Genomic DNA, 26,482 nt, shown 5'->3' with positions numbered 1-26,482 from the left:
CCAATTTGTCCTAACCATAACAAATATTTCTGAATAACAGCCCATAAAGCTTATTTTCAAGTCTTTGAAATTGCTGAATACCTTTTGGATATTGCCATGGTTATGTGGCTCTCAAAACATATTGTAGCACCTGACAAAGTTTTAAGAGCTCTTACCCATTCAGGGCCAGAGGGAGTAGCAATTAGGTAGAACTTGTCAGAATTCGCATTATCTACATGAGTCATAAACTTCATTAAAGGCCTCTTTCAAGTGTGACTGTGCTTACACCTATCTTAAAACACACATTGACAAGGCAATTAAGATCCCTTAAGACCTATTGTTAATTTCCTAACCCTCTGTTTTCTGAGCCTAATATGCAAAAATAAAATAAAACCTTGAAGATAATTAACCATCATACTGTCTATGAAATTGCAGTTACATTAACTTAAACTCTGGCGTTCGCAAACATTAAATTGCATCACTTTTGTAATGACAGATTTTTTAAATTCTCTTTTTATTTTTTCATTTAGGTGGATTTTGGTGTTGTTGTATTTGGCAAAATTATTTTAATAATTTAATGTAACAAAGGTTATACCAGAGATTTCAAAAACAAACCTTTTACACACTTACTCTCCTCTGCATTAACTTTTATTCAAAGTATATTCTCTAGCCGTTATACATCTTAAGTGACAGCTTGTAGTTTACTGGAGGAGGGTAGTCCAACTAAGCTTTGAAACTTCACGCATCTCATTCAGTCAGATGCAGTATTGCAAAGGCTGGGATCTACACGCACGGCCTTTGCAACACCTAATGTTGCTTTCTGGTATCCTTGTCATTCTCAACAACTTAGATGATGGTCTACCCAGTGTGTTATTTCACGTGAGTAACAGGAATACTGACAAAATACCAATTGCCCAAATGAATAATGCTTTAACCACTGATTATTTATAATTGTGGCTAAACAGTATCGGTAGGCTTTATAGGAAATGTTACATGTTCTACTATTCATGTTAAAGCATTAATGGAAATATTTGATGTTATGATTGCCTTAATTGTTATTCACTGAAGCAATTAAAATGTAATTTGCACAAAGGAGTGAATCAATCAGCGCTTTGAACGCTAGCTGTCCACACTTAACAAGTGGTTCTCAAATTTACTGAATCTTCAAAGTCACAGTCTATCACAAAAACATATATAATATAGATGTGTTGAGCATTTCTTTCACTTCATAAAGCCACACAGCTTCATGGGAGAAGATCTCACTTTATGTTTTTTTAAATAGGCAGTGTTTTTTTAAATGGGCAGATATTCTATCATGAGCTGAACTAATTTTAGATTATTATTGTGGCCAGCCTAAGGTACAGCCTAAGGTACACCTGTGCAATAATCATGCTGTCTAATCAGCTTCTTGATATGCCACACCTGTGAGGTGGATGGATTATTTAGGCAAAGGAGAAGTGCTCTCGAACACAGATTTAGCCAGATTTGTGAACAATATTTGAGAGAAATAGGCCTTTTGTGTACATAGAGAAAGTCTTAGATCTTTGAGTTCAGCTCATAATAAATGGGGGCAAAAACAAAAGGGTTGCGTTTATATATTTTTTTCAGTGTATTATAAGTATGCTCAAGTATGAAATAAGTGGGTCCATTTTAACACAGTGAAGTATGTTTATTACGATTTTAATAGTACTTAAATACTTTTTAGTTTAGTGTACTAAAGTACCACTTTTGCTTCTCAAATAATATACTTTTGTATAGTTTTTTTGACTGGGGTGACACATGGCTGGTCATGAAGTGAAACTAGGCTAAGGCTAGAATATTTGGTTAAAATTAGGTCTCAAGATTATTCAAATGTTTATATGATATAGATATGATAGTTAGTACTCATATCTACTACTTATGCTAATTGGAGATATGTACTGTATGCAAGATTGGGGAGAGCTGTATAGTTCTTGTATGACTCAACCCCTGTACTATTCCATTTTAATGTCTAATGTGATTTGAGCAATTGCCAATGGGAGAAGGCCCTTGGCGACGTTGCCCAACTACCATCATATTTTATGACCAGAAGTTGAACAGGAGCTAATGACTTTGTTATTCTGTTTAGTGCTTATGTCCAACCAGAATTAACTTTTTCAAAACATTTACAGTTTTTCTGAATTGTGCATTTTTCTGAATTCTGACACAGAATTTTTCTTAACATGTTTTTGCAAAAAGAAATATTTTCTCACAACATTAAATACATTCTCCTAGAACCTATATTTTTCTTCAAAATATCTTATAGTATTACGATATTTATATACTGTAAACATGTAATGAATGTAATAAAAATATAACTCAAAACCAACTCTAAAAGCAATATCTTATGAATAAATCATCTTTGCAGACTCTTATACCCCTTTCACACAGAGCCTAAAATAACACAAATTTGATATTGCCATGAATTATTTGGTGTCTTTTTTTTTTTCAATATGAAAGGTATGCAAAGGAAAGCCTGTCAACAAAGTAGTGGAGGTAGTTTATATTACCAGTTTCTTTCGGCCACTGCTTTGTATAAATGGGGCAGTATAGCATTCACGCACTACAATGTTTTTGCGCTGCAACTTTATGGTCCTGATGTAGGATGCTTGCTTGGGTACACATTTTAGAGAGTTCTGCCTCAAACTTTTTTGGGTTCTCGATCATATCTTGTTCATTGGTATTTAATTTTTGTGATAGAAAAGTGTGTCTATTGGCGAGAAATAACCAAAACAAAGACATAATATGACTGAATAAAAACATTGTATGATCCTCGTCCTCTATGTCTCCATGTCCGTGCTGGAAAGTGATGTCCAACTGGCACATGCTTCACGTCATTCAGACTCATCATCATCATCATCATCTTCCGCTTATCCGGGGCCGGGTCGCGGGGGCAGCAGTCTAAGCGGAGATGCCCAGACTTCCCTCTCCCCAGACACTTCCTCCAGCTCTTCCGGGGGGACACCAAGGCGTTCCCAGGCCAGCCGGGAGACATAGTCCCTCCAGCATGTCCTAGGTCTTCCCTGGAGTCTCCTCCCGGTGGGACGGGCCCGGAACACCTTCATTCAGACTCCCCTCTGCAATTCTGTCTGCCACAATATTTTGTGTAAATTGCCTATGCCATGAACATTGTGGTAAGCATTTCTACGCATAAATGACGACCATATTATAGTTTGCCGATTTCTTTCCTGAAACAGAACTGAAACAATCCCGCATTCTCTGTGTAAAAGGAAAAACTCTCGGATGGACATTATATCGAAACTCAATAGCTGAAAACCTCATAAGTATTAAGCGTTGTTTCTACTTTCAATTTCATTTGATGGGAAAAATACATTCAACATATATTGGGATTGGCTTGGAACTATTCTCGAACTGTGGTGGAACCTTACATTGTCCCAGATTATGACATATTTGGATTGAGTCCCCTCACCTTCATCTTCTGCTTCTTTTAGCTTTTGCACTAGCCCATTGAGAAACACCAGCAATCGGTCCCTGTTGTAAGGACCAATAAGGCCATGTTAATGTGACCCTCCTTGTTGACTAATTGTGTCACACATGGTGATGTTGCTCTCACGCTGACCCAGGATGTCAGCAGTTGCCCTCTGCTCCATTGCATTACTGCCATGCTTTCTCTTTGCTAGATTAAAACCTGCTTTGTCCAAAAACATATGGTGGATGGCACTGGAATCTACATGAGAATGGATCACAGCATGGGTTTTACTGTACAGCACGATGTACAGTAGAATATTGTGCCATAGGCTACATAGGGTAGATACAGTATCTCACAAAAGTACACCCCTCACATTTTTGCTAATATTTGATTATATCTTTTCATGTGACACTGAAGAAATGACACTCTGCTACAATGGAAAGTAGTGAGTGTACAGCTTGTATAACAGTGTAAATGTGTTGTTCCCTCAAAATAACTCAACACAAAGTCATTAATGTCTAAACCGCTGGCAGCAAAAGTGAGTACACCCCTAAGTGAAAATGTCCAAATTGGGCCCAATTAGCCATTTTCCCTCCTCGATGTCATGTGAATTGTTAGTGTTACAAGGTCTCAGGTGTGAACAAGGAGCAGGTGTGTTAAATTTGGTGTCATCGCTCTCACACTCCCTCATACTGGTCACTGGAAGTTCAACATGGCACCTCATGGCAAAGAACTCTCTGAGGATCTGAAAAAAAGAATTGTTGCTCTACGTAAATATGGCCTAGGCTATAAGAAGATTGCCAAGACCCTGAAACTGACCTGCAGCACAGTGGCCAAGACCATACAGTGTTTCAACAGGACAGGTTCCACTCAGAACAGGCCTCGCCATGGTCGACCAAAGAAGTTGAGTGCACATGCTCAGCGTCATATCCAGAGGTTGTCTTTGGGAAATAGACGTATGAGTGCTGCCAGCATTGCTGCAGAGGTTGAAGGTGTGGGGGGGTCAGCCTGTCAGTGATCAGACCATACACCACACACTGCATCAAATTGATCTGCATGGCTGTACCAGAAGGAAGATGATGCACAAGAAAGCCCGGAAACAGATTACTGAAGACAAGCAGACTAGAGACATGGACTACTGATACTATGTCCAAGGTCTGATGAGACCAAGATAAACTTATTTGGTCCAGAGGCTGTCAAGCGTGTGTGGCTGCAACCAGGTGAGGAATACAAAGACAAGTGTGTCTTGCCTACAGTCATGCATGGTGGTAGGAGTGTCATGGTCTGGGGCTGCATGAGTGCTGCCGGCACTGGGGAGCTACAGTTCATTGAGGGAACCATGAATGCCAACATGTACTGTGACAAACTGAAGCAGAGCATGATCCCCTCCCTTCGGAGACTGGGCCGCAGGGCAGTATTCCAACATGATAACAACCCCAAACACACCTCCAAAACGATCACTACCTTGCTAAAGAAGCTGAGGGTAAAGGTGATATACTGGCCAAGCATGTTTCCAGACCTAAACCCTATTGAGCATCTGTGGGGCATCCTCAAACGGAAGGTGGCGGAGCGCAAGGTCTCTAACCTGAAGAGGACTCCAGTGTTAACCTGTGAAGCTCTGGTGAACTCCATGCCCAAGAGGGTTAATGCAGTGCTGGAAAATAATGGTGGCCACACAAAATATTGACAGTTTGAACATTTTCACTCAGGGGTGTTTTTGCCAGCGGTTTAGACATTAATGGCTGTGTGTTGAGTTATTTTAAGGGGACAGCAAATGTATTCTGTTATACATGCTGTACACTCACTGCTTTTCATCATAGCAATGTGTCATTTCTTCAGTGTTGTTAGATGAAAAGATATAATCAAATATTTGCAAAAATGTGAGTAGTGTACTCACTTTTGTGGGATACTGTACACTCACCTAAAGGATTATTAGGAACACCATACTAATACTGTGTTTGACCCCCTTTCGCCTTCAGAACTGCCTTAATTCTACAAGGCATTGATTCAACAAGGTGCTGAAAGCATTCTTTAGAAATGTTGGCCCATATTGATAGGATAGCATCTTGCAGTTGATGGAGATTTGTGGGATGTACATCCAGGGCACGAAGCTCCCGTTCCACCACATCCCAAAGACGCTCTATTGGGTTGAGATCTGGTGACTGTGGGGGCCATTTCAGTACAGTGAACTCATTGTCATGTTCAAGAAACCAATTTGAAATTATTCGAGCTTTGTGACATGGTGCATTATCCTGCTGGAAGTAACCATCAGAGGATGGGTACATGGTGGTCATAAAGGGATGGACATGGTCAGAAACAATGCTCAGGTAGGCCATGGCATTTAAACGATGCCCAATTGGCACTAAGGGGCCTAAAGTGTGCCAAGAAAACATCCCCCACACCATTAAACCACCACCACCAGCCTGCACAGTGGTAACAAGGCATGATGGATCCATGTTCTCATTCTGTTTACGGCAAATTCTGACTCTACCATCTGAATGTCTCAACAGAAATCGAGACTCATCAGACCAGGCAACATTCTTCCAGTCTTCAACTGTCCAATTTTGGTGATCTCGTGCAAATTGTAGCCTCTTTTTCCTATTTATAGTGGAGATGAGTGGTACCTGCTGTTGTAGCCCATCCGCCTCAAGGTTGTGCGTGTTGTGGCTTCACAAATGCTTTGCTGCATACCTCGGTTGTAACGAGTGGTTATTTCAGTCAAAGTTGCTCTTCTATCAGCTTGAATCAGTCGGCCCATTCTCCTCTGACCTCTAGCATCAACAAGGCATTTTCGCCCACAGGACTGCCGCATACTGGATGTTTTTCCCTTTTCACACCATTCTTTGTAAACCCTAGAAAAGGTTGTGTGTGAAAATCCCAGGAACTGAGCAGATTGTGAAATACTCAGACCGGCCCGTCTGGCACCAACAACCATGCCACGCTCAAAATCACCTTTCTTGGGACAGACAGGTCTCCTGTAGTATAGTGTCTTTTAAATCAGTCATTTGCCAAGTAAGATGAGGCACACAAGTCAGCTAGACCTCAAGCAACCTTCTGTCTGTCAGACTTTGCTAGATATCCCAACCTAGTATTCACTCTATCTCATTTACTAGTCTCCTTTCTTCTTGACTGGTAGATGAGAGGGACAGGCCTTGATGTCAATGTTCATTTTATTTATACATTCTCTAAGTAGCCGTGACAGTTGCTCCGCGTGGCGCTGTGTGCTCTCTCCCTCTCCGGCGCTCGTCTCACCGGTGTACTAACCGTCGGCAGGAGAACATGGCAGCAGCGCACCGCTCACACACACACCTGTTTTGAGGTAGCCATTAGGATGACTATTTAGTTCCTGGTTTTTACCCGCACCTCAGGTTATTGTGTCTACGTATGTTTGAAGACTGTGGGGTGCCGTGCTCATTGAAAGATAAAGCCTTGAAACGGGATTCTTCGTATCGCTGTTGTTTTGTTACTTTAGCTTTACGCACTCGCAACCCTCGCGCGTCACATTAGCTTGAGGTATTCTAACATAAAAGATCTTCCGATGAACACAACATTGCTGTAGACTCCTCCATTAATGGTAGATTAGTAGCAATACTGTAAAATGGTGCTGTTTCAATTTCTATCTACAGCTGTTTTACGATTGATGTTTCCAGCAACTCTCTAGAGCTTAGCTTATCCCCCAAATTCTCCTGCATCAATTTCCTAACCTCAAGTACATTGACAATTAAATTAGCAGTTGTATTACCACACTAAATCAAACAGTCTGCAATATTAGGAGATGAGAATTATCTTTCTTCTGTTTTTAAAGAGGTCTATATGCAAACAGATGTCCTTATATTCCTGTAAATTCATAGCAGGGTGTTTACACATATTTGTAACACTTCTCTGTAGGTCACCAATTTCACCCTGAAACTGTACATGGCTGTTGTCTTAATCAATAAGTTAATAGTCTATCGATAAGATGTATTTTATAAATCCCTTTTACACCAACATACACCAAGTGCTTATACAGATACCCATCTGAATCTCAAGAAGAAGGTAATGCAGATTTGACAGCCTTGCTATGATGCCGTAAGAATCAACAGTCATATTCAGGGAAAGGCACAAACCACACTCACTATCTTTGGGATACATTTTGTTTTACTCTGGTAATGAAAACACTTCTTAACGTCACTTGATGAGGCACCTGCTGATCAATTATTGGCTATTAGAGCAGATCAGGCACGAACTGGGCTGGAAAACCTCTCTCAGCCTGATGTAAATGTGTCATCCACCTAACCCATGCACAATCAGCACGTCGTCATTATGCCTTTTGTGTCCAGGGATAAGAGGGCATTTGGTCTGATGTGTTTTTGCTAATGCCCCGGCAGAGACCTCCAAACATATCAGAGAGTGACAGCAGCATGATAAGACATCCTGGAACAGACGTGACATACATGAGAAGCCAGCAGTCTGCTCCTTCCTTTGTCTGGCACTGGCCTGGAGCATGCCACCTGTTCTCGCTCTCTCTGATTGACTAACTATGACACGCTCTGTCTCTTTCTCATGCTGCAAAGGTCACATCGTCACTGTGCATCAATGCACAGACTGATTACTAGAACACACACAAAGGACAATATTAGATAAGCACACTTTTAGAAACCACATGGCCAACATGAATTAAACATGTATTCTGATTAAAATTATTTCCCTCTGGTTAAATAGACATCAAATTTAGGGATCCATTTCCCAGTGGTGTCCTTTATAGTGTAAAAGTTACACATTGAACATGTACCGACTCCAACCAAGACCTAGCTGGAAGTTTATCTGTAGGGTAATGATTTTTAGAAGACAGAAGATACAGCATGTATCTGGCAAATACCTGCAATGATCCAGCTATTATACCAGTGTGCACAGTGACTCAAATTGGAGGAAGATGGGGAGAGAACACAATGGCAAGCAACAAGGGCCATCAAATACTAGATATAGTACAGGCAATTTAAGATTGGTGAAAAGTGGAGTGGTCTGTGCAGCTAAAACGTCCCTGCGTTTTGTTTTCACTACCTAACAGCTTCATCAGCTCACTGATGCAAAACAATAGTTAGTATTCACTTTTAGTTAACATTTGTTGTAAATGAAATGTGGCAAGTACTATTTGATTTGATTTAACCTGGCCTTTATCAACCATTGAGGACGTTGCGGTCATGTCCTTCATATATTTTTCATTTCTTGTTAAATGATGCGTGATAAATGTGATGATGTGATTAAACCCTAAAGCAAAGGCTTTGTAGAATTGAAGATTACCACCTGCTTGCAGGTGATGACTTGTGAGTTGTGAAATAAAGCCGGGCACATCTGTGATCTTGGTTTCATAAAATCTCTCTTGGTTCGCATGCAGGTCCTTTTATAAAGTTATACAATCTACACATACAATGTATTTATAATTAACACAAATATACATGTCAGAGATGTCCAGATAGGAGAGACAGAGAAAGGGACAGGCCATTGGCACAGACGTTATAGCCAATCTTCTTGACTGCAGACACATCCCAGATTTTCAATGTTGAGTGTTTTTGTATTGATTCAAGTGATCAAAGAACAGAAATTGTTCTCTTGGCATACATTTAACATTGAAGTCATAAAGACTATAAAACATTATAGATGTTTTTTCAAGAGGTCGTTTTCAGCTTAGATACTTATGAGTTTTGTTTTTATAAAACAAAAGAAAATGCATAGATTGAAATTCTGGAACTCAAAATGTTCTTGTTTGGGAGGGTTGCTGCATGATTTTAGTATTTCTGCGATCCTAGATACGGCCTTGGATTTAACCCCCACTTGTCCAAACGTTCTATGCTATTATTAAACTTTAATTAAATATGCATTTAGGCATATTTAGCACATCAGAATTGTACAATATGTTATGAATTGGTTTTGTGACAAATTGTAAACATTTCAAATAAATTCTGGGTTGTAAACATAGAGTATCATACAAAATGGGTTAAGACATAGACCTAAAACTGGGACCATTATTGGCACTGGACCACCAGTTGTGCTACTACTGTCTGAAATTATCCAAAACTCTGGAAAACATCTTTTAGCAGTAGCAGTCAAGCATACTGTTTTGTCTGTGTGTTTCTTCTTCTCTTGTCACTTCAAGCGTATTGGAACTCCATAGTACCTAAAGTAATTCACAAGACTGGTTCGATACTGCTGTTTTTGGATGTATCACAATCTGGAGAAAGAGAGGGAACCTGCGCGTACAGTACAGTACTGTTTGATCAAAATGAAAATTCTAATTTCTCATAGGGTTACAGATATGATTTATAGTCGCAAGCATATTCACTCCCTTGGACCTTTCCAAATTTTATTTTGTTACAATCTGAAATCAAAATAGATTTTTGCCACCGATCAGTCCATAATGTCAAAATGAAAAATTAAATCTACAAATTGTTCTAAATTAATTAAATATACAGAAAATAACCGATTGCATAATTATTCACCCCCTGTAATCAGTATTTGCTACAGGCACTTTGGCAGCAATTACAGCCATGAGTCTTATGTGGATAGGTTTCTAACAGCTTTGCACACCAGGACTAAGCAATTTTTGCTAATTATTTTTGGAAACCTTATTAAATCTCCTTCAAGTCGGATGGAGACTTTTGGTGAACAGCGATTTTCAACTCTTTCCACATATTCTCAAATGGATTGTTGATTGAGCAAGTAATGGTATACGGTCTGAGTAATTTTTTTGTCCAGGGTGACTCCAAGGTTCATGGCTGTTTAATCTAAGAGAAGATCAGACACAATCTGCGTCATTATGGAAGTGATTTATCAAAGGCAGCCATTGAGCGTGGTAGATTCAGGATGACAAAGGGCTTCACAACTGGGTCAGAATAGGTGTGTATTACCGATTTGAATGCCTTTATCCATATTAAATTAAACAAACACTTTACTTGCTGTACATGTAAATGATGGTAACAGCGACTTCATTAATATTTGATGTTTTTGATTACCATCAACATGGTACCCTTTAATCATATGGCTCTGGGGCACAGTGGTTCCAGCATCTTGTCCCAATGAATTTCACCGACCCGCTTATTATTGTGACGTTATTTGGCTTTTTTGAATACTTATTTATATGTATAGTGCTTGTGAAACAATTGTTTAAATACCTCTTCGTAATGTGTAGGGAGGTACAAGATGAACAATTATACCATGCAGTCTTTTTGGGCAGAGACACTTTTCTGCATCAGAAATGCAGCCAACCCAATGTTTTGTATTTGCAAGCATTTCTTTCACACTTCAGTGAAAGGCTCAATGAAATGGGTTAAATATATTCAGCCCTCACCAACAAAAAGGTTTGAGAAGAAACACAATGCATCTTAGGAATCCATCAACCAACTGAAATTGAGCAATTACATTTCTCCAGCTGTCTCAAGTTCCTTCTGCTCTGCTTCATACTTAAATGCACTCAGTGGACTTTCATGCGGCATTGCATGTGGTTTGGTGTAGTGTAAGTCCATAAAAATGCAAAATATGTAACATTAGCTGTAAGTCACCATTACATCAAGTATACCGTATTACACCTCCAAAAGAATGAAGTCATCCCTAGTCTAAATGTTGTTTACTTCAAGAAGATGCATCATTTTCATGTCATTTTAATGTTGATAGTCTATCTTTGACTGATCGAGCTTCATGGATTCTTTGGGTATTTTTATGTGACATGCAGGTATGGTGAGCTGTCTGTCTCTGACTGCTGAGCCTCAGATCCATTTTGGGTTTAGCGGAATGTTAATGGTTTGGAACGTATGCCATGTTTTGTGAAAATTACCATTAAGAGTTGAGTGTGCTGGTGGCTCTGCAGTTAAAAGAAAGGAGGAAAAGGTGTTCTTTCACTCTCTCTCTGTCTCTCTCTCTCTTTCTCTCTTTTCGTGGTTATATTACACATTTTTGTGGGGGCAAGTGTTAGTATTAGGTTGGAATTGTTTTCCAATAACCTGGAAGAATTCATTCTCGTATTCGTTCTACAATGCTGTCACTATTTCCCTACTTTCAGTATTGAGTCGGTCACAGTTGAGTGTCATTGCATTTTTCAGGCCCGTAGTGAATCAATATTTGCTGCAGTAATGGACGTTCTTCTACAGGATGACTGCCTATTTTTGTGTATTACCTCTTAAGTACACGCAAACACTGCCCAGCAGCAATCCAGTGTCAGGGTTACTGTGTGTCCCAGGAAGCTCTCCAGGGACACTCATATTTATTTGCCAATCCCATACAGAACCATTTTTCAGGCCTTTTTTTTTTTACCCACTTCAGCAGAAAATAATAGCCTGTGGAACTTAATTGCTGCATCAAGCAAACGCCCTCCTTTGTGAAAAGAAAAAGGAGGCAGCAATACAAGCCATAACAGGAGATCCTGCTGATACCGTTGCCTTGACTGTAGCCTCCCTCTGCTGCCTTCTCTCTCTAGGTGTGGCAGTGCGGAGGAAGCATGGAGGTGCTCCCGTGTGCCAGAGTTGCACACATCGAGCGGACAAAGAAGCCATACAACAATGACATTGACTACTATGCCAAGAGGAATGCGTTGCGGGCTGCCGAGGTCTGGATGGATGAGTACAAGTCCCACGTCTACATGGCCTGGAACATCCCCATGAATGTGAGTGGAACCATAATCTCACAGCACCAGACCTATGGAAAACCTAGAGGCAGCTATGGAGTAACATAGAGGCAGCTATGGAGAAACCTAGAGGCAGCTATGGAGAAACCTAGAGGCAGCTATGGAGAAAATTAGAGGCAGCTATGGAGAAACCTAGAGGCAGCTATGGAGAAACCTAGAGGCAGCTATGAAGAAACCTAGAGGCAGCTATGGATAAACCTAGAGGCAGCTATGGATAAACCTAGAGGCAGCTATGGAGAAAATTAGAGGCACCTATGGAGAAACCTAGAGCCAGCTATGGAGAAACCTAGAGGCTTCTGAGTAACTTAAGTACAGAACAAACAACATACTGTAACACAATAGTCACTTAATTTAATAGCAGGATACTCTAAAGCCCATTATTATCCTTCTGTTATCCAAATCCACATATGGTGCTCATGGGATTTTCTTTTCAGCCAATTCATATTTCTCCCTTTAAACATACAGCTCCGGAACAAATTAAGAGACCCCTGCACCTTTTTCTTTCCTTTCCAAAAAAGTCGGAAAGTGAGGAAATTAGTGAGGAACAGAAGGGCTAAAAAGGTGCAGCGTTCTCTTAAGTTTTTCCAGAGTTGTATATTTATTATTTAATTTCTTTGGTTTTTACACCGGAAAACAATATTATGTTAAAATTGCATTATACAACATGTCCTTGTGGAATGCTGGATTTTTGTTGTTTTATTGTATATATGGTGACATTCCAACACATTTAAAATCAACCTATATCTAAGGTACATACAGCCTAGTATACATTATTTTTACAGCAGGACATTGAGGGAAGACAATGAATGAGGTTTGCATCCTAAGTAACCTAGCTATATTGTCCTATTCTAATTAGAAGTAGAATAGGACAATATAGCTACTGTCGTTAGTCAAGGCTTTGTGCCTAAAACCTTGGTAAAGCATCAACAAATCCCAACTCTGGGATGGAAACTGGTTTTGGGAAACGTTGCAAACATAGTAAGACAACATGAGTTAGTCTGATGAGCCAAGCACATGAGTAGTCTAGCTTGACACCCGAAGACTTCTATTAGATCCACAAGCTAATGCCTAGTGTTCAATGCAGTTGGTCACAAGAATATTGCTGGGCTTTTGCATATAAATCGGTCCAACCATCCTATAGTGCCTAATTCCTCCAAATTTGATTTCTGGAAATTGTGCAACCACAATCCGTCCTCAGCACTTGTTCATTCAGACCCTCCTCCTGTTGCATGCTGGGTAGGGCTCCTCTAGAGAGACATAGGCCTCAATGGAAATTCAGAATTCAGATTTCATCACACTCAGCCTTCATAGAGGCTCAGTGAGATATGTACCATGACATCTGGCTCTGAGTGGTGGACCATAGCAAAGAGCTGAAACCAAATGAATAAGGGGGCCTTACATTTAATACACAGTTTAGATGTAATTGCTTTCAAAGGCCTTTGAAATGAGTTTGAAATATAGTAAACAGCTATATTCAGCAATAAATTAAACAATCTTAATGTTGAATACTAACTGCTAGGTCTAGTATTATTATAAAAGTTTTGAGTTTCACAGCGGCCGGTGACAATGTTTTCGCAACCTTATCATAATTGCAAACATGCGCATGATGCTTTCTAGACAGCTGGGAACTCTGAAGAAGACAAGGTGAAATCACGTTTTCATTGACCTTGAGGATGGAAAGTCTGAGTTACCAATTGGCTTGAAATGCCATAGAACGTCAGAGATTTCAGTTGTTTCCAAGGCAACAGTAAAGATGGCAGACTTCAAAAATGACGAAAAAATATGAATCTGTGTATCTGTGCCATTACGGCAGCATGGGCAGCATTACTGAGATGATCTCTATGTTGATATATTCCAGAAGTATTTGGACAATGCACATTTTGTTTTCCTTTGGCTTGGTATTCAAGCTGTTGTATTTGGCTTTGTTTTCTTGAAATTATACAATGACTGTGAAAATGATACAATGACTAAAAGTGCAGACTAAAAGTTTTAATTGAATCCCAATTCTGGTGAACTACAAATTGTAAAAGAAAATTGTAAAGAATATTTGGACAGTTGGCTTCACAACTGTTTTTATTAGACATGTGTGTTTTTTGCATTTTTAATAAATGCACAAGAGATTAATATCTAGTCTTGATTCTTAGTTTTGCATTTTGCGGTCTTATTGATGTAATAAAAATTGATAGAGCAGAAACAGTGGCATACCACCTCATCTGTCAGGTATGTTGAAGTGGTTGTTATGTTTTGGCCAGCATGGCTGCCAATGGAACGGGATCACTTGTCTTCATTGATGATGTAACCTCTGCTGATGGCAGCAGAAGGATGGATTCTGTGTACATTTACTTTGCTAAAAAAAAAAAATTTACAATACCACAAACTTACCAGAACAACGAATTACTCTGTAAATGTGTCCAAAAGCTAATTTGTTAAATTATTCATTTTTATTTACCCATTATTTTATCAGGTCAGTCACTTGAGAACCAATTCCCATTGGTTGACCCGACCCAATGCAGAAGTATTGGCCGGACAATATTATATCTCTCCCTAATACCAGGCATAATGTGCTATATTACACCCTGTCTCATGGTACTACAGTTTTATTTTATATACAGTACAATGCATAATGTAATAACTAATCTACTTCCCATTCCTTTCACCAAGCATAGAATCATTGAGTCTTATTATTGGTTAGGGAGACCTGTGAATAAGAACTATCTATGGTACTATAGAGAGTAGGGTCTATAATTTAGCATGGTTCCCACCAACATGTAGTCCAAACAACTGCTCTCCCAAATGGAATGCATCTAGTAAAAATATCTGAGAGTAATGCCAGTGTTCATTAGTCATAGATATTAAAATATGGCTGATACAACCATGGCTGGCTCTAGAGAAAGGAAAAGGGAAAACATTTATTTTTAAGTTCAGGACGGTTTCTCTTATTGAGGCAGTGCATGTCTGCTGTGGAGGCCAGGGCACAGTGCTCAGAGCAGAGCAGTTATTAGGCATTCCCTACATCAATCTGGGATGCCACCCCCATGCCCAACGCTGCCTGGCAGGGCCGTGAGCCCTCATAATTAATCAGCTGATTAGAATTTACACAGCGTACTATCATTGTCTCATGAAAGAACAAAGAGGGTCCCACATGACACGATCCACCCATTTCTTAACCAAACACAACCTCTTCTCGTAGGCTCCCTTTTATTTATTTTTAGTTGTTTGAGACATCAATAGTTTTGTAACAGATACAAGTGTAGTTACATGTGGCTTAAGCTCATGCCCAAATGTTTTGGAAGATCTGGTGGAATGTTTAGCCTCCAAAGGTTGCCTCCATTAGAACAAGCAAGAAAGTGAGAAATTCCCTGCACAATAGCCATTGGTCGTTTTAGTCTGACATCAAACTGTCTCACACTACACCTTGCCTCTTGTGCACCCAAGCACAAATCAGTACATTGAAACAATGTTGTGGAGCAAAGAAGTTTTTTTAAAACACCTTCAGTGTGATAAAACTATGACCCCAGATTAGCTACTTGGCTGGCTCAGGCTAGACTGGATGTAATGGACAGTGTTTATATGATCAAACATCACGTACAGCAATATTTGGAGGCTCGCCCTGTAGCCTTTCATTGTGTAAAGTCAAAAGATGACATATTATCTTCACTCCCATAAAATCATACCATTAAGGCAACTTTGAATGGTGGTTGTGTCACGCTCATTGTTTGCAATAGCCTTGAGATGAGATTGCATGTTGCTTAGTGTACAGGTAAGGAAATGTGATTTTGTGGTTTAATGATTTTTCCACGTTTGCTAACAGAACCCAGGGGTTGACTTTGGGGATGTGTCTGAACGTGTAGCCCTGAGAAAAAAGCTGCAGTGTCAAAGCTTCCAGTGGTATCTGGAGCATGTTTACCCAGAGATGCGCATCTACAATAACACCATTACGTATGGGGAGGTGAGACATTCACTACTTACTTTTTACTATTCACTATCAAAAATAGGGATACAGTACAAAGCAAAATATGTTTGTTTGAAATATGTTTCTATTGAATGAAAATGCAGGTTATCATTTTTCATCATGAAAAGCTTTCATGAGAAAAATACAAACACAACCTGCATTTTGCCTGGAATACCTGCACGGCTGGGATATTAAAAGCTTACCCTACCAGAGCCAGAGCCTGCTGGTTTTCCATTCTACCACATCATTATCTGCACCCATCTGGTGTCCCTGGTTTAAATAAGTCCCTGATTAGGCGGTGGCAATGAGATTGGAACTGGCTTTGTGGACCAGATTCTGTTTTTATTACAAACAACATAATACAAAAAAATGTTTTCACTGGAATATCTTTACAATACTGGGTGTTTGAAAATAATGACATTTGTGTTCTACCTAGAATAAGAACATCCATTTGGTATGCCTAAAGCTCATTCATTTATAAACCAAGACTTTAACTACAACTCCTTGAATTATTCTCCTCAGCCTTCAGTTGAGTTATTTGGCACATTCTTGTCTCTGTGTTTGCTTTAATGTCACATGCACACTACACAAGCAATATTTACATTCTATACACAATCACTCTATCAGTGACAGTGTATTTCACCCCTTCTGCACTACAGAACTATGATTACCCCACTGAAAACAAAAATGTATTCACTGAACATCAGGTGGTTGTTTCATGGACCACTTGATGTCTTTATAACTACCCGTCTCCTGGGATATGTTTAAGGGAAAACCTGTACATTAATTAACAGTTAGTTTTCAAATGGTAACGGTATCATGTTTCCATAGCAACACAGTGCAACTACAAGATTATATGCAATTAGTCTGTAATGCATTTTAATTAAACACTTATTAGCTTATGATCCCTATCTGATTGTTTTGGGCTTGGGTACAATATGAAATCTTCAAATGAAGATTAGCAATTTTATAATTTATTTTCCTAAAATCACTCACTTTGTGTATGTTCCATCTCTAGCCCAACCTAATAATGGTAGGACCATTCAGAACGGTAGGACCAATGATAGTGCCAATCAGAAAAGTTTTGGTGTTTTTTCCTTTCAGTTTTTAAAGCATTTTTATGTACTCATTACAATGTGAAAATAAAATGTTGGTAGCATGGCCGTTAAAGATGTATGACAAGATGAGAAAATTGTAACAAAAATAATTATATGGATTTCATCACATTTAATCTCCTCGTTTTGGCAGAGATTGTTACCCTGCTAATGTTTGACACAGGCCAGCCAAATCCATGATCAACATGTGTATTATGATCAATTCAACTTCCCCCTCCATCTTAAAGTGATTACTAGTTTAACATTCAATCCATGAAAGTATTTGCGTCAGAAACAGCAAATTACACTTCACTTCAGACAATTCATCATTTTAGAAGTGGGGAAAATTGAAATATGGCAGTGGTATTAATATTTTAATTGTGCTAATCTGAAATGCAGTGTCTGGAAAAAAAATGTCACACTCTTATTTCCAATTCTATAATTTCACTTTATTACAACTGGTACATTTCTTTTATATGTTATTTGAAAACACTAAGACTCAAGTCTGAACAAATGGCATTTATCCACATTTTAATCTGGTTATTCAGTTCTATGAATGGCAAGTCAGGTTCCAATTTTCAGAGACAGATGTGCGATTTCATAACAGTAAGAAGATGTATTATAGAAACATGGTGAACAAATGCAGAAAAAGAGGGAATCAATGGCAGTTTATCTCAAAATCATAGGCAATACCAAATTTTGTCAGTTGAGTAAGGAGGAGGGGAAAGAGAGATTATTGCAGTTAACAAGGTAATCAATGTCACCTGGTTTGGTGCAAATGAAAGTGACAACAGGTGCACTGGAGAGGCAACAGCAGGACAACCCCCCAAAAGGAAATGGTTTTGCAGGTGGTGGTGCAGACAATTGCTCTCTCATTATCCTTACTGGCTGATTATTCTGTAGTTTTGAGTTTGTTAATTGTCAGTACTGGAAGCATGAGGCGGTACCCGCAGCCCTTTCAGATGGCACAGGTAGTCCAGCTCTCCCAAGAAGGTTTGCTGTGTCTCCCAGTACAGTTTTAAGAGCATTAAAGAGACACCATGAAACAGGCTGTTACACGAGGAGAGCTGAACAGGGCCGTAGAAGGCCATTAACTGAACACTAGGACCGGTATCTTTTATGCGAGGAGGAACAGGAGTAGCACTGCCAGAGCCTTACAAAATGACCTCCAGCGGGATACTGATGCGCATGTTTCTGACCAAACTGTCAGAAACAGACTCCATGAGGGCCCGACACCCTCTAGTGGTGCTCACAGCCCAGCACTGTGCACCTCGATTGGCATTCGCCAGAGAACACCAGAAATGGCAGGTCCGCCATTGGCACCCCGTTCTCTTCACAGATGAGAGCAGGTTCACAATGAGTATGTGAAAGAGTCGGGAGAGGCCGTTGTGAACGTTATGCTGCCTGCAACATCGTCCAGCATGACCGGTTTGGCGGTGGGACGGTGATGGTCTGTGGAGGCATATCCTTGGAGGGTCACACAGACCTTCACGTGCCAGCCAAAGGTACCCTGACTGCTGTTAAGTGAAATCCTCAGACCCATAGTCAGATCTTACATTGGTGCAGTGGGTCCTGGGTTCCTCCTGGTGCAGAACAATGCCCGGCCTCATGTGGCCAGAGTGTGTAGGCAGTTCCTGGATGACGAAGACATTAATGCCATTGACTGGTCCTCACATTCCCCAGATCTGAATCCTATTGAGAACCTCTGGGACGTTATGTATTGGTGCATCCAACGCTATAAAGTAGTTCCACAGGTTGTCCAGGTGCACACTGATGCCCTGATCCAGGTCTGGGAGGAGATCCCCCAGGACACCATCCGCCATTCCATCAGGAGCATGCCCAGACGTTGTTGGCAGTGAATGCTTTCCCCCACACCCCCCACCATACACACTACTGAGTCACATTATGAGTTGCAGCCATGAAATTCATGCAAGTTGGAAAAGCCTGGGATTTCAGTTGTTCACTTTGATTTTCACTTGTTGGTGGTTTTGGTTTCCACTGACTATTGTTACGTCCTCTCATCTCAACAAATTACACAATGTACTGTAAAGATTTTTATCTTTAATATATTTCATTCATCGAGACCCGATGTGTGATTTAGCTGTTCCCTTCATTTTTTTGAGCAGTGTAGTTGTTGTGTATTTTTCTACATGTGTATTTTCCACATATTCTTCTCAGTTGTAGTGTCTTTGGAAAGTATTCAGACCCCTTCACTTCAGTGAATTTGGGAGTTAAATTAACCATATTCAACTTGGAAAATATCACATTTCCAGCCTAAAGCTGTGTTTCTTCAGGTTGCATTGGGAAAGTTTTGGGACATGTGGAAACTGACAAAATGTGCACTTTGAGGAAATTTAAATAATATAGGCTATATGGCTTGTCATGATGATATAGCCAGGTGGATGTGTTCTAGACATGTACATTTTCCATTTACTGACTGATTTGGCAATCAGGTAAAGGTTGTATTAGCATTATAAAATGTAACCAGCATACAAACCTATGAAGTGTTACGACATGCAACTTAGCAGATCAATTATGGTGATTCTTTTTTAATTTGACATACTGAGAGCATAGGCTTACACCAAATTCATTAAAATGTTGAAATATTTATGCTGAGCATAGATTTCCCCTCTATATGAGGTTGTACAGTAGGTTATACATTTGTGTATTCAAGTCAAAATGTAGAATTGCTACCTAAAGGTTCAAAAAGTATCCTGGGGTGATCTGGGGAAGGTCCAGCGGTCTGGGTCAGTATACATGTATTGTTGCATCTTGGGTTCAAGAATGGCCCACTACTCTATCAGCAAAATCTGTCTTTTAGCACTTTCCAATCAATTTAAGCATAAAATGCCTGAAATAAAGACGTGAAAAAAGTAGATTCACAAACTGGATTCATTGGTAATGCTGTTTGTGTCAAAATTCAATGAGAATGCGATGAAACAACGTGTTTTCATTTCGTCATTGTGTTTCCCTGGGGTTGATGTACACAGAGACTGTGTAAATTGAAATTACTGATATATTGTATCACCAGCACACATTTGAGATAATACTTTGTGCCATAGTTAAATAAATTGTTGTAATAGTATACATTTTTGGGGCATTATTTTCATTAATGTATTCTCGTCTTTCTGTGTTGTTTTGTTTGTTTCAGGTGAGAAATAGTAAGGCTAGTGGTTACTGTCTGGACCAAGGATCAGAGGATGATGACAAAGCTATTCTTTACCCCTGCCATGGAATGTCTTCACAGGTTAGTAGATTTGGGCCCTGGTATATTTACAACAAATATTCAGAATGTTTCGATATTGGTTGGTTGTGAAGGATCCTTCTTTCTCTACTAATGGATAGTTTCTCATCATTATTCTTATATCATGCAAAACAATACCTTGGTATGATACTTATTTTAAATAAAAAATGCTCAATATTGTCAATTTAAGTAATTCATTAGCAAAAATCTTTGTGCTTTGTTATTTGTTTGTTTCAATATTCTAATCCATGGTCTCTAGAAAGCCATGGAAGTTCCATTGGAGATTGTTCACGAGGTGCTGTCCTGTGAGTTCCGGGTGGAAAAGGGCTTAGTGACAATTTTACTTGTGCCTATACCAAACATTTTTAACTTATGCCGGAGAAACAGGGCATGAAAATATTACTGATGGTTGTTTTTCCCCTATCAGGAAGCAGAACAACATGTTTATTATCAGTTGCATACAAATATTTAAAAAGTTGCTGTACTTTGGCTTGCTTTGGCCATGCTTCCTCCAGAGAGAGCTGAATGCAATCCAGTAATGTCATATAATCTTAACCTCAAGGGACATAAACAAATGGAAAAAGAACAATCAGATTAAAACAATTAATGTGCTATGCTTGTCCACACAACGTAATGACATTTTTAAAGTTTTAATGTTTTTAAGCCAACTGAACTAAAACCCTTGCAAAAAAAAAATTGCTGATGAACTTCCTCACAATAGTCTGTGGACTTTGACTACATTTATGAATCAGAGGTCAATAAATGTTCATTGTTATATCTCTACCTTTTAACTGTGTTTTCCTCTGTACCTTCATACACTGAACAAAATTATAAACGCAACACTTTTTTGTTTTTGCTGCCATTTATCATGAGCTGAAATCAAAAGGTCTAAGACTTTCTCTATTTACCCCAAAGGCCTATATCTCTCAAATATTTTTCATAAATCTTGTTAAATCTGTGTTAGTGAGCATTTCTCCTTTGCCGAGATAATACATCCACCTCACAAGTGTGGCAAATGAAGATGCTGATTAGACAGCATGATTACTGCACAGGTGTGCCTTAGGCTGGCCACAATAAAAGGCCACTCCACAGTGTCGCCCTCCCAGATTGCCAAGAATCTTGATGTGACCAGTGACAACAATGTTCTCTGCAAGTCTGTGTGGAGATTTAATCCAGCAGGTTCCTGCTCTACAATATTCTTAGAGTACGACCTTAACTGACATCTCAGGCACTAATCCAGGCACTTGTCATCTTGTGCTGGATTACTGCAACTCACTTTTGCCTCAGCCTGCCTCGTTCAACCTTCCCATGTTCTCTCATTTCACCTCACTCTTGCACACTTTTCATTGGCTTCCAGTTAAAGCATGTATCCATAAAAGACCATGGTGCAAGGGAAGTGTCCCTCACATTTTTATTTATTAACCTTGCTTACATTGTCCACAACAAAGCCCAGTGGTAAAGATAGTCATGAACTTTATCATGGGATTTTTACTGGCTACTATTACATATAAAATATTTAGTTGTGAAGAATGAATCTTTATTGCACCTCTTATAAATTAGCCTGTGTGTATCCCCTATGCCTTCTGTAAATATTATTTAAAACCAGGATTACAATTGTTCTCTTTGTCCATTTTGGGCTTATTGTAACTGTACCCTGGGTCACCCAGCCTGGCTCATTACAGCTGAAATCCCAGCTATGTGTGCTGTAGTAGACAGCACACATAGTGTAGTAGACAAAAAATGTTAGCACCACTTATGCTAACAAGCCTCTAAAGTCCCCAGACAGGTGTTTTAATAGTCAGGTTTGTATTCTAAATGGTACAATACTGTACCATTGACCAGGGTCCCAGTACCTGGGCAAAAGTAATGCGCTATATAGGGCATAGGGTGCTATTTGGGACACACACCTTTCACACTGGTCTCCTGCTTTTTCTCAACCCCCCATAGGGAGAGGACATGAGCTGGGTTCTGTTCAGAGCTACTGTACCATAAGCCTGTCTCCCTTTGGCTCATACATGTAACGTACTTACATGTACGTATGTCTGCATTGCCCCTCTTAATGCCAATAAGTGGTGTACAACACATTAATCACAGAGAGGCACATTTCAGTGTTGTTGCTCTGTGGTAGAGCGAGGAGTGGGGGGATTAACATAGCAGGAGGTCTCCCTCTGAAATACTTCCTCTTATACAAAAACACACAAACATCATGTTTACTCTACTGTACCCCCTGTGTTAATGAGACAATTAGTGGAGTCATAATTAGCCTGGCTAAAGAGGCTCCCTACCAAACTTTATTGCGCCAAGAAAATAATCAAGCATCCGCTTCTAATATAATGCTTTGAATACTGGTTGATTGGTTTGGCAGAAACATCTTACAGTGTTTTGGGAATTATTTTATAATTATAAGTCAGATTTTAGGGGGTCTCGAATGGCACAGCAGTATAAGTCTCTGCGAATAGGCTCAGCGCTATCCGGAATGTCCAACAAGGTTGCCTTACATTGGTGTGCTCTATTAACTTCTCGTGGCAACTCAGGCAAAAACCACTTCCTAGTTGAGCGACGTGGTAAGAAGTTGAACCGCTTGGCAGGATGTATATTTATATGTTGATATTTAATATATAAAGTAATATAGCATACACACTTATCCGTAGTGACAATAGTGAGTGCACACATTTTAATACAAGCCTCCTGTTGGATGTGCTTCAAGGGACACATGTTCTGATCATTGACTCTCCCATCTCCGCTGGGAGTGGTTGCAACAAAGCACGGAGGTGAGTAAATGGCAGTACAAAAAAAAAATAGAAAAGGTAATAAAGGCATCAATTATTTAGCTTTGGGCTGTGCGCAATTGTTTCTACCATTGGTAGGTGTGATGTCTAACACAATAAAACACGCTGGTTAGTTAGAAAGTCCGTTTTTGAAATTTTGAAAGTAAACATTCAAAATCAATGAAAACAATAAATATAAAAAATTAAAAAAACATCTATTTCCCTTGCTGCCAGTTGGAAACAATGTCAAGACAGGGTTTAAGTCATACTGTTAGTTTAGAGGAAAAACAGCTATCACTTCATAATGCAGAATAATGTTACTGCTCCCGGATTGTCACTGGACGCTTTATTTCAGAAGTGTATTTTATGAGGTTTAAACACTGTTTTTATATATGAAACACTTTCTCTAGGTACTTTCAATAGAAATAGTGAAAAGACAATCAGCCACAGGACCTGGTTCAGCAGGACCTTTCCCTAGTTAATGAAAGCATTTCAAACTCAAACCTATTTTGCCTCCTTTAAACAAGAGTGCCTTAAATGGTGAACCCACTCCATATTTTTCCAACTGGTGTCTCTTTATCTCTGTAAGTGCAGCATTCTGCTCAAAGGGCAATCTCAGTCACCTTCGGTTAGAGCTACAGTATATTAAACTATCACCACATGATTGGCTTGTTCCCGGCTCTGAGTATTTGTTTTAAGGGAGTGGTACCAGGAATTTCAGCCTGCAGCTATATACAGCCATCCATGCAGCTGCAAGGCTAATATATTGTCCATCCAAGTTAGATGATCAACAGTATGAGTTTAGAAGCATACAGTAACATTACCCACCCAACCTCCTCCTCGTTGTGATTCGTACAGTTACCTAAATCACAAAACACCTGGCTGTGGAACAATGGGGCAGAGCAGAATATCACAGTGTCAAGTTGGCCTGTATTGAAGATCCTCCACAGTTTGCATCTCATTTCTGTGAGAGGATCAGAGTAATGAATAATAAATGTTGTCTTTACTGTACGCTTATATAACAGATACGACGCACAGACACCCTCTCATGAATTATGTGTGGTTGGAAAAATCTTGAGCACTAATAAACTACGTTGCTATCTACAAGTGTATATTATTATTCACATGGAATATAGCTTATATATTAATCATCCCCATATAAATGATTTAGGTATCGGCATACAATTATTTAATTTACTCACTGATTTACAGTAGGAAATAAAAATACCTTCTGGTTCACTGCAATATCATTAAAGTTCCTACGCATTTTCCGATTTAACTGTCTGATGTTCATCTTTGTGTTTCAGCTTGCCCGTTACTCAACGGAGGGCCTTCTGCAGTTAGGACCTTTAGGGTCGACCACCTTTCTGCCTGATACAAAATGTCTAGTTGACGACGGGAGAGGCCGCACACCCAGTTTGAAAAAATGTGATTCTGTTTTGCGGGTTTCGCAAAGGTTGTGGGATTTTACACAGGTAAAAACAAACCTCAAATGTATTAATATGAATTGGTCAATGATAGGAGCCTCTAGCTTCTTTGACATCAGTGATTCGTGTAATTTATACATAGTGAGAAAGTTAAAATTAATTGTTCTCAGTAACAGTACAAGGCATGTGTTAATGTCAGGTATAATGAGGTTGCTGCTGGTAAAGGTGCTTGCTGCTGGTATAGGTGATTGCTGCTGGTATAGGTGATTGCTGCTGGTATAGGTGATTGCTGCTGGTAAAGGTGGTTGCTGCTGGTAAAGGTGTAACTATTGTATGCAGCATCACACTGAGTTGAAACCAAATACATCTTCCACGTTCTTTAAGTGCTTTTTGATTCACTTTTAGCACATGGCTGAAAGAAGGAAAAATAAGTGATTTGGATTCCACTTTAAAGTGTGCGTATATTGAATGGATAATTGTAACACTCTTTTAACCATTATAAACATTATCTATTTAACATCAGGAAAATAATTATTTGAGTTTACAACATGTTATTTAGAGCGTTCTCTTTTTCAATGTCAGTGTTTTTTAATAGAATTGTTTCACATATTTTTTGGCAGAATGGTCCAGTCATCAGCAGAGACACTGGACGGTGCCTGGAGGTGGAGATGTCCAAAGATGCCAACTTTGGCCTTCGACTGGTGGTGCAGAGGTGTTCTGGTCAAAAGTGGATGATACGGAACTGGATAAAGCATCCAAGGCATTGAGGCAAGACTTTCTTTCTGAAACAAATCTAATAATTTCAGTCTAACCCATTGACGGACAGTCAGCATTTCATAGGAGATGGCTTTAGGCGCTAGGACTGATGAGACGATCTTCGCAGTGTTTGGACTCTTCTATGGACTCCTCTGTGCACTATGCCCCCCCCCCCCACCTTAGGGCACAGAGCTTTCAACTGCTGAATCTTCAGAAGAATATTATCAATATATATATTTAGTTGAGCCTGGGATCAAACGTGGAGACCGTACCACAGGCCTACAGCAAGCTGTATAATACTTTTTGAAATGCTCTACAATTCTTACAGAACAGCCACCTACAAAAAGAATAATAAAACACTGGAATGCATCTCCTAAGGGGGTTTAACACTGACAATGACCAGCAATGTGTTTCTGGTATAAAGCCAATCCCCTTTGCAGATTAGTTTGCAGGGAGTTATTTTGTTGATGCATTTCAGCAGATTAAAAGAAGAAATTGCTTATCAGTTGCCATATCAATGTGGAATTACTTAAGGCTATGTTTTGGAGAATTGCTGTGGACATTTCACTATCCTGATAAGAGATTTAATACACTTTAAAAAGCTGTTCAACTAATCAGGATGCAAAGTGACTACTGTTGTCACAATAAAGAAGAACATTCTTTACTTTTTTTTCTTTAGACTGTATTGCTCCCCACTTACTATCAGAGCAATAAAGTGCCTTTTTCCATCTGACAAGGGAATGTCCATTCCACAAGCATGTACAAATAATTTTCAAGTAATCAATATAAAAACTGATGTAAAGATGTCTAAATAATATTAATATATTGTACAATTTAAAATGGTATCAGTTCTCCATGAACAGTTAGGATAATAAAATGTTTTTATGATGATTTGTTTTCTTTGTGTTTGATTAAATAATTCAATATTTTAAAACAGCCATGTCAGCTAGTGTACAGTACATTGGAACATTTAAAGATTTCTAAATATTACCCACAATGCTATTCATTTTACATGGGAGCCAGGGCCTATGTATAGCCAAATTCATAATGGTGGTTATTTGATACTAGGCACAATTTTCTGCCTTTGTTGTGTTTCCAGTCCACCTACAGCAATATACAAATAATCGTTAAAACCCAATAGGACTTCACAGTACTAGTACT

The 26,482-nt window shown here is 39.3% G+C and overlaps 1 protein-coding gene across 7 annotated transcripts in view; it reads left to right on the top strand.

Annotated features, from left to right (window-relative positions):
* galnt9 (polypeptide N-acetylgalactosaminyltransferase 9) overlaps positions 1-26,212 on the top strand; it is a 99,092-nt gene extending 72,880 nt beyond the window's left edge. For all 7 annotated transcript variants that reach the window (XM_010876649.4, XM_020052195.2, XM_020052194.2 and 4 more), the window contains 5 exons: positions 11,874-12,059; positions 15,892-16,029; positions 20,278-20,373; positions 24,446-24,613; positions 25,186-26,212. In XM_010876649.4, the coding sequence (XP_010874951.1) occupies positions 11,874-12,059; positions 15,892-16,029; positions 20,278-20,373; positions 24,446-24,613; positions 25,186-25,332 (735 nt within the window). In that variant the 3' untranslated portion in view covers positions 25,333-26,212. The remainder of the gene's footprint in view (positions 1-11,873; positions 12,060-15,891; positions 16,030-20,277; positions 20,374-24,445; positions 24,614-25,185) is intronic.
* The last annotated feature ends 270 nt before the right edge of the window (positions 26,213-26,482 follow it).

The sequence above is a fragment of the Esox lucius genome, chromosome 13 (assembly GCF_011004845.1).
Source record: "Esox lucius isolate fEsoLuc1 chromosome 13, fEsoLuc1.pri, whole genome shotgun sequence".
Lineage (NCBI taxonomy): Eukaryota > Metazoa > Chordata > Actinopteri > Esociformes > Esocidae > Esox > Esox lucius.
This window is presented reverse-complemented; position numbering and strand designations above follow the sequence as displayed.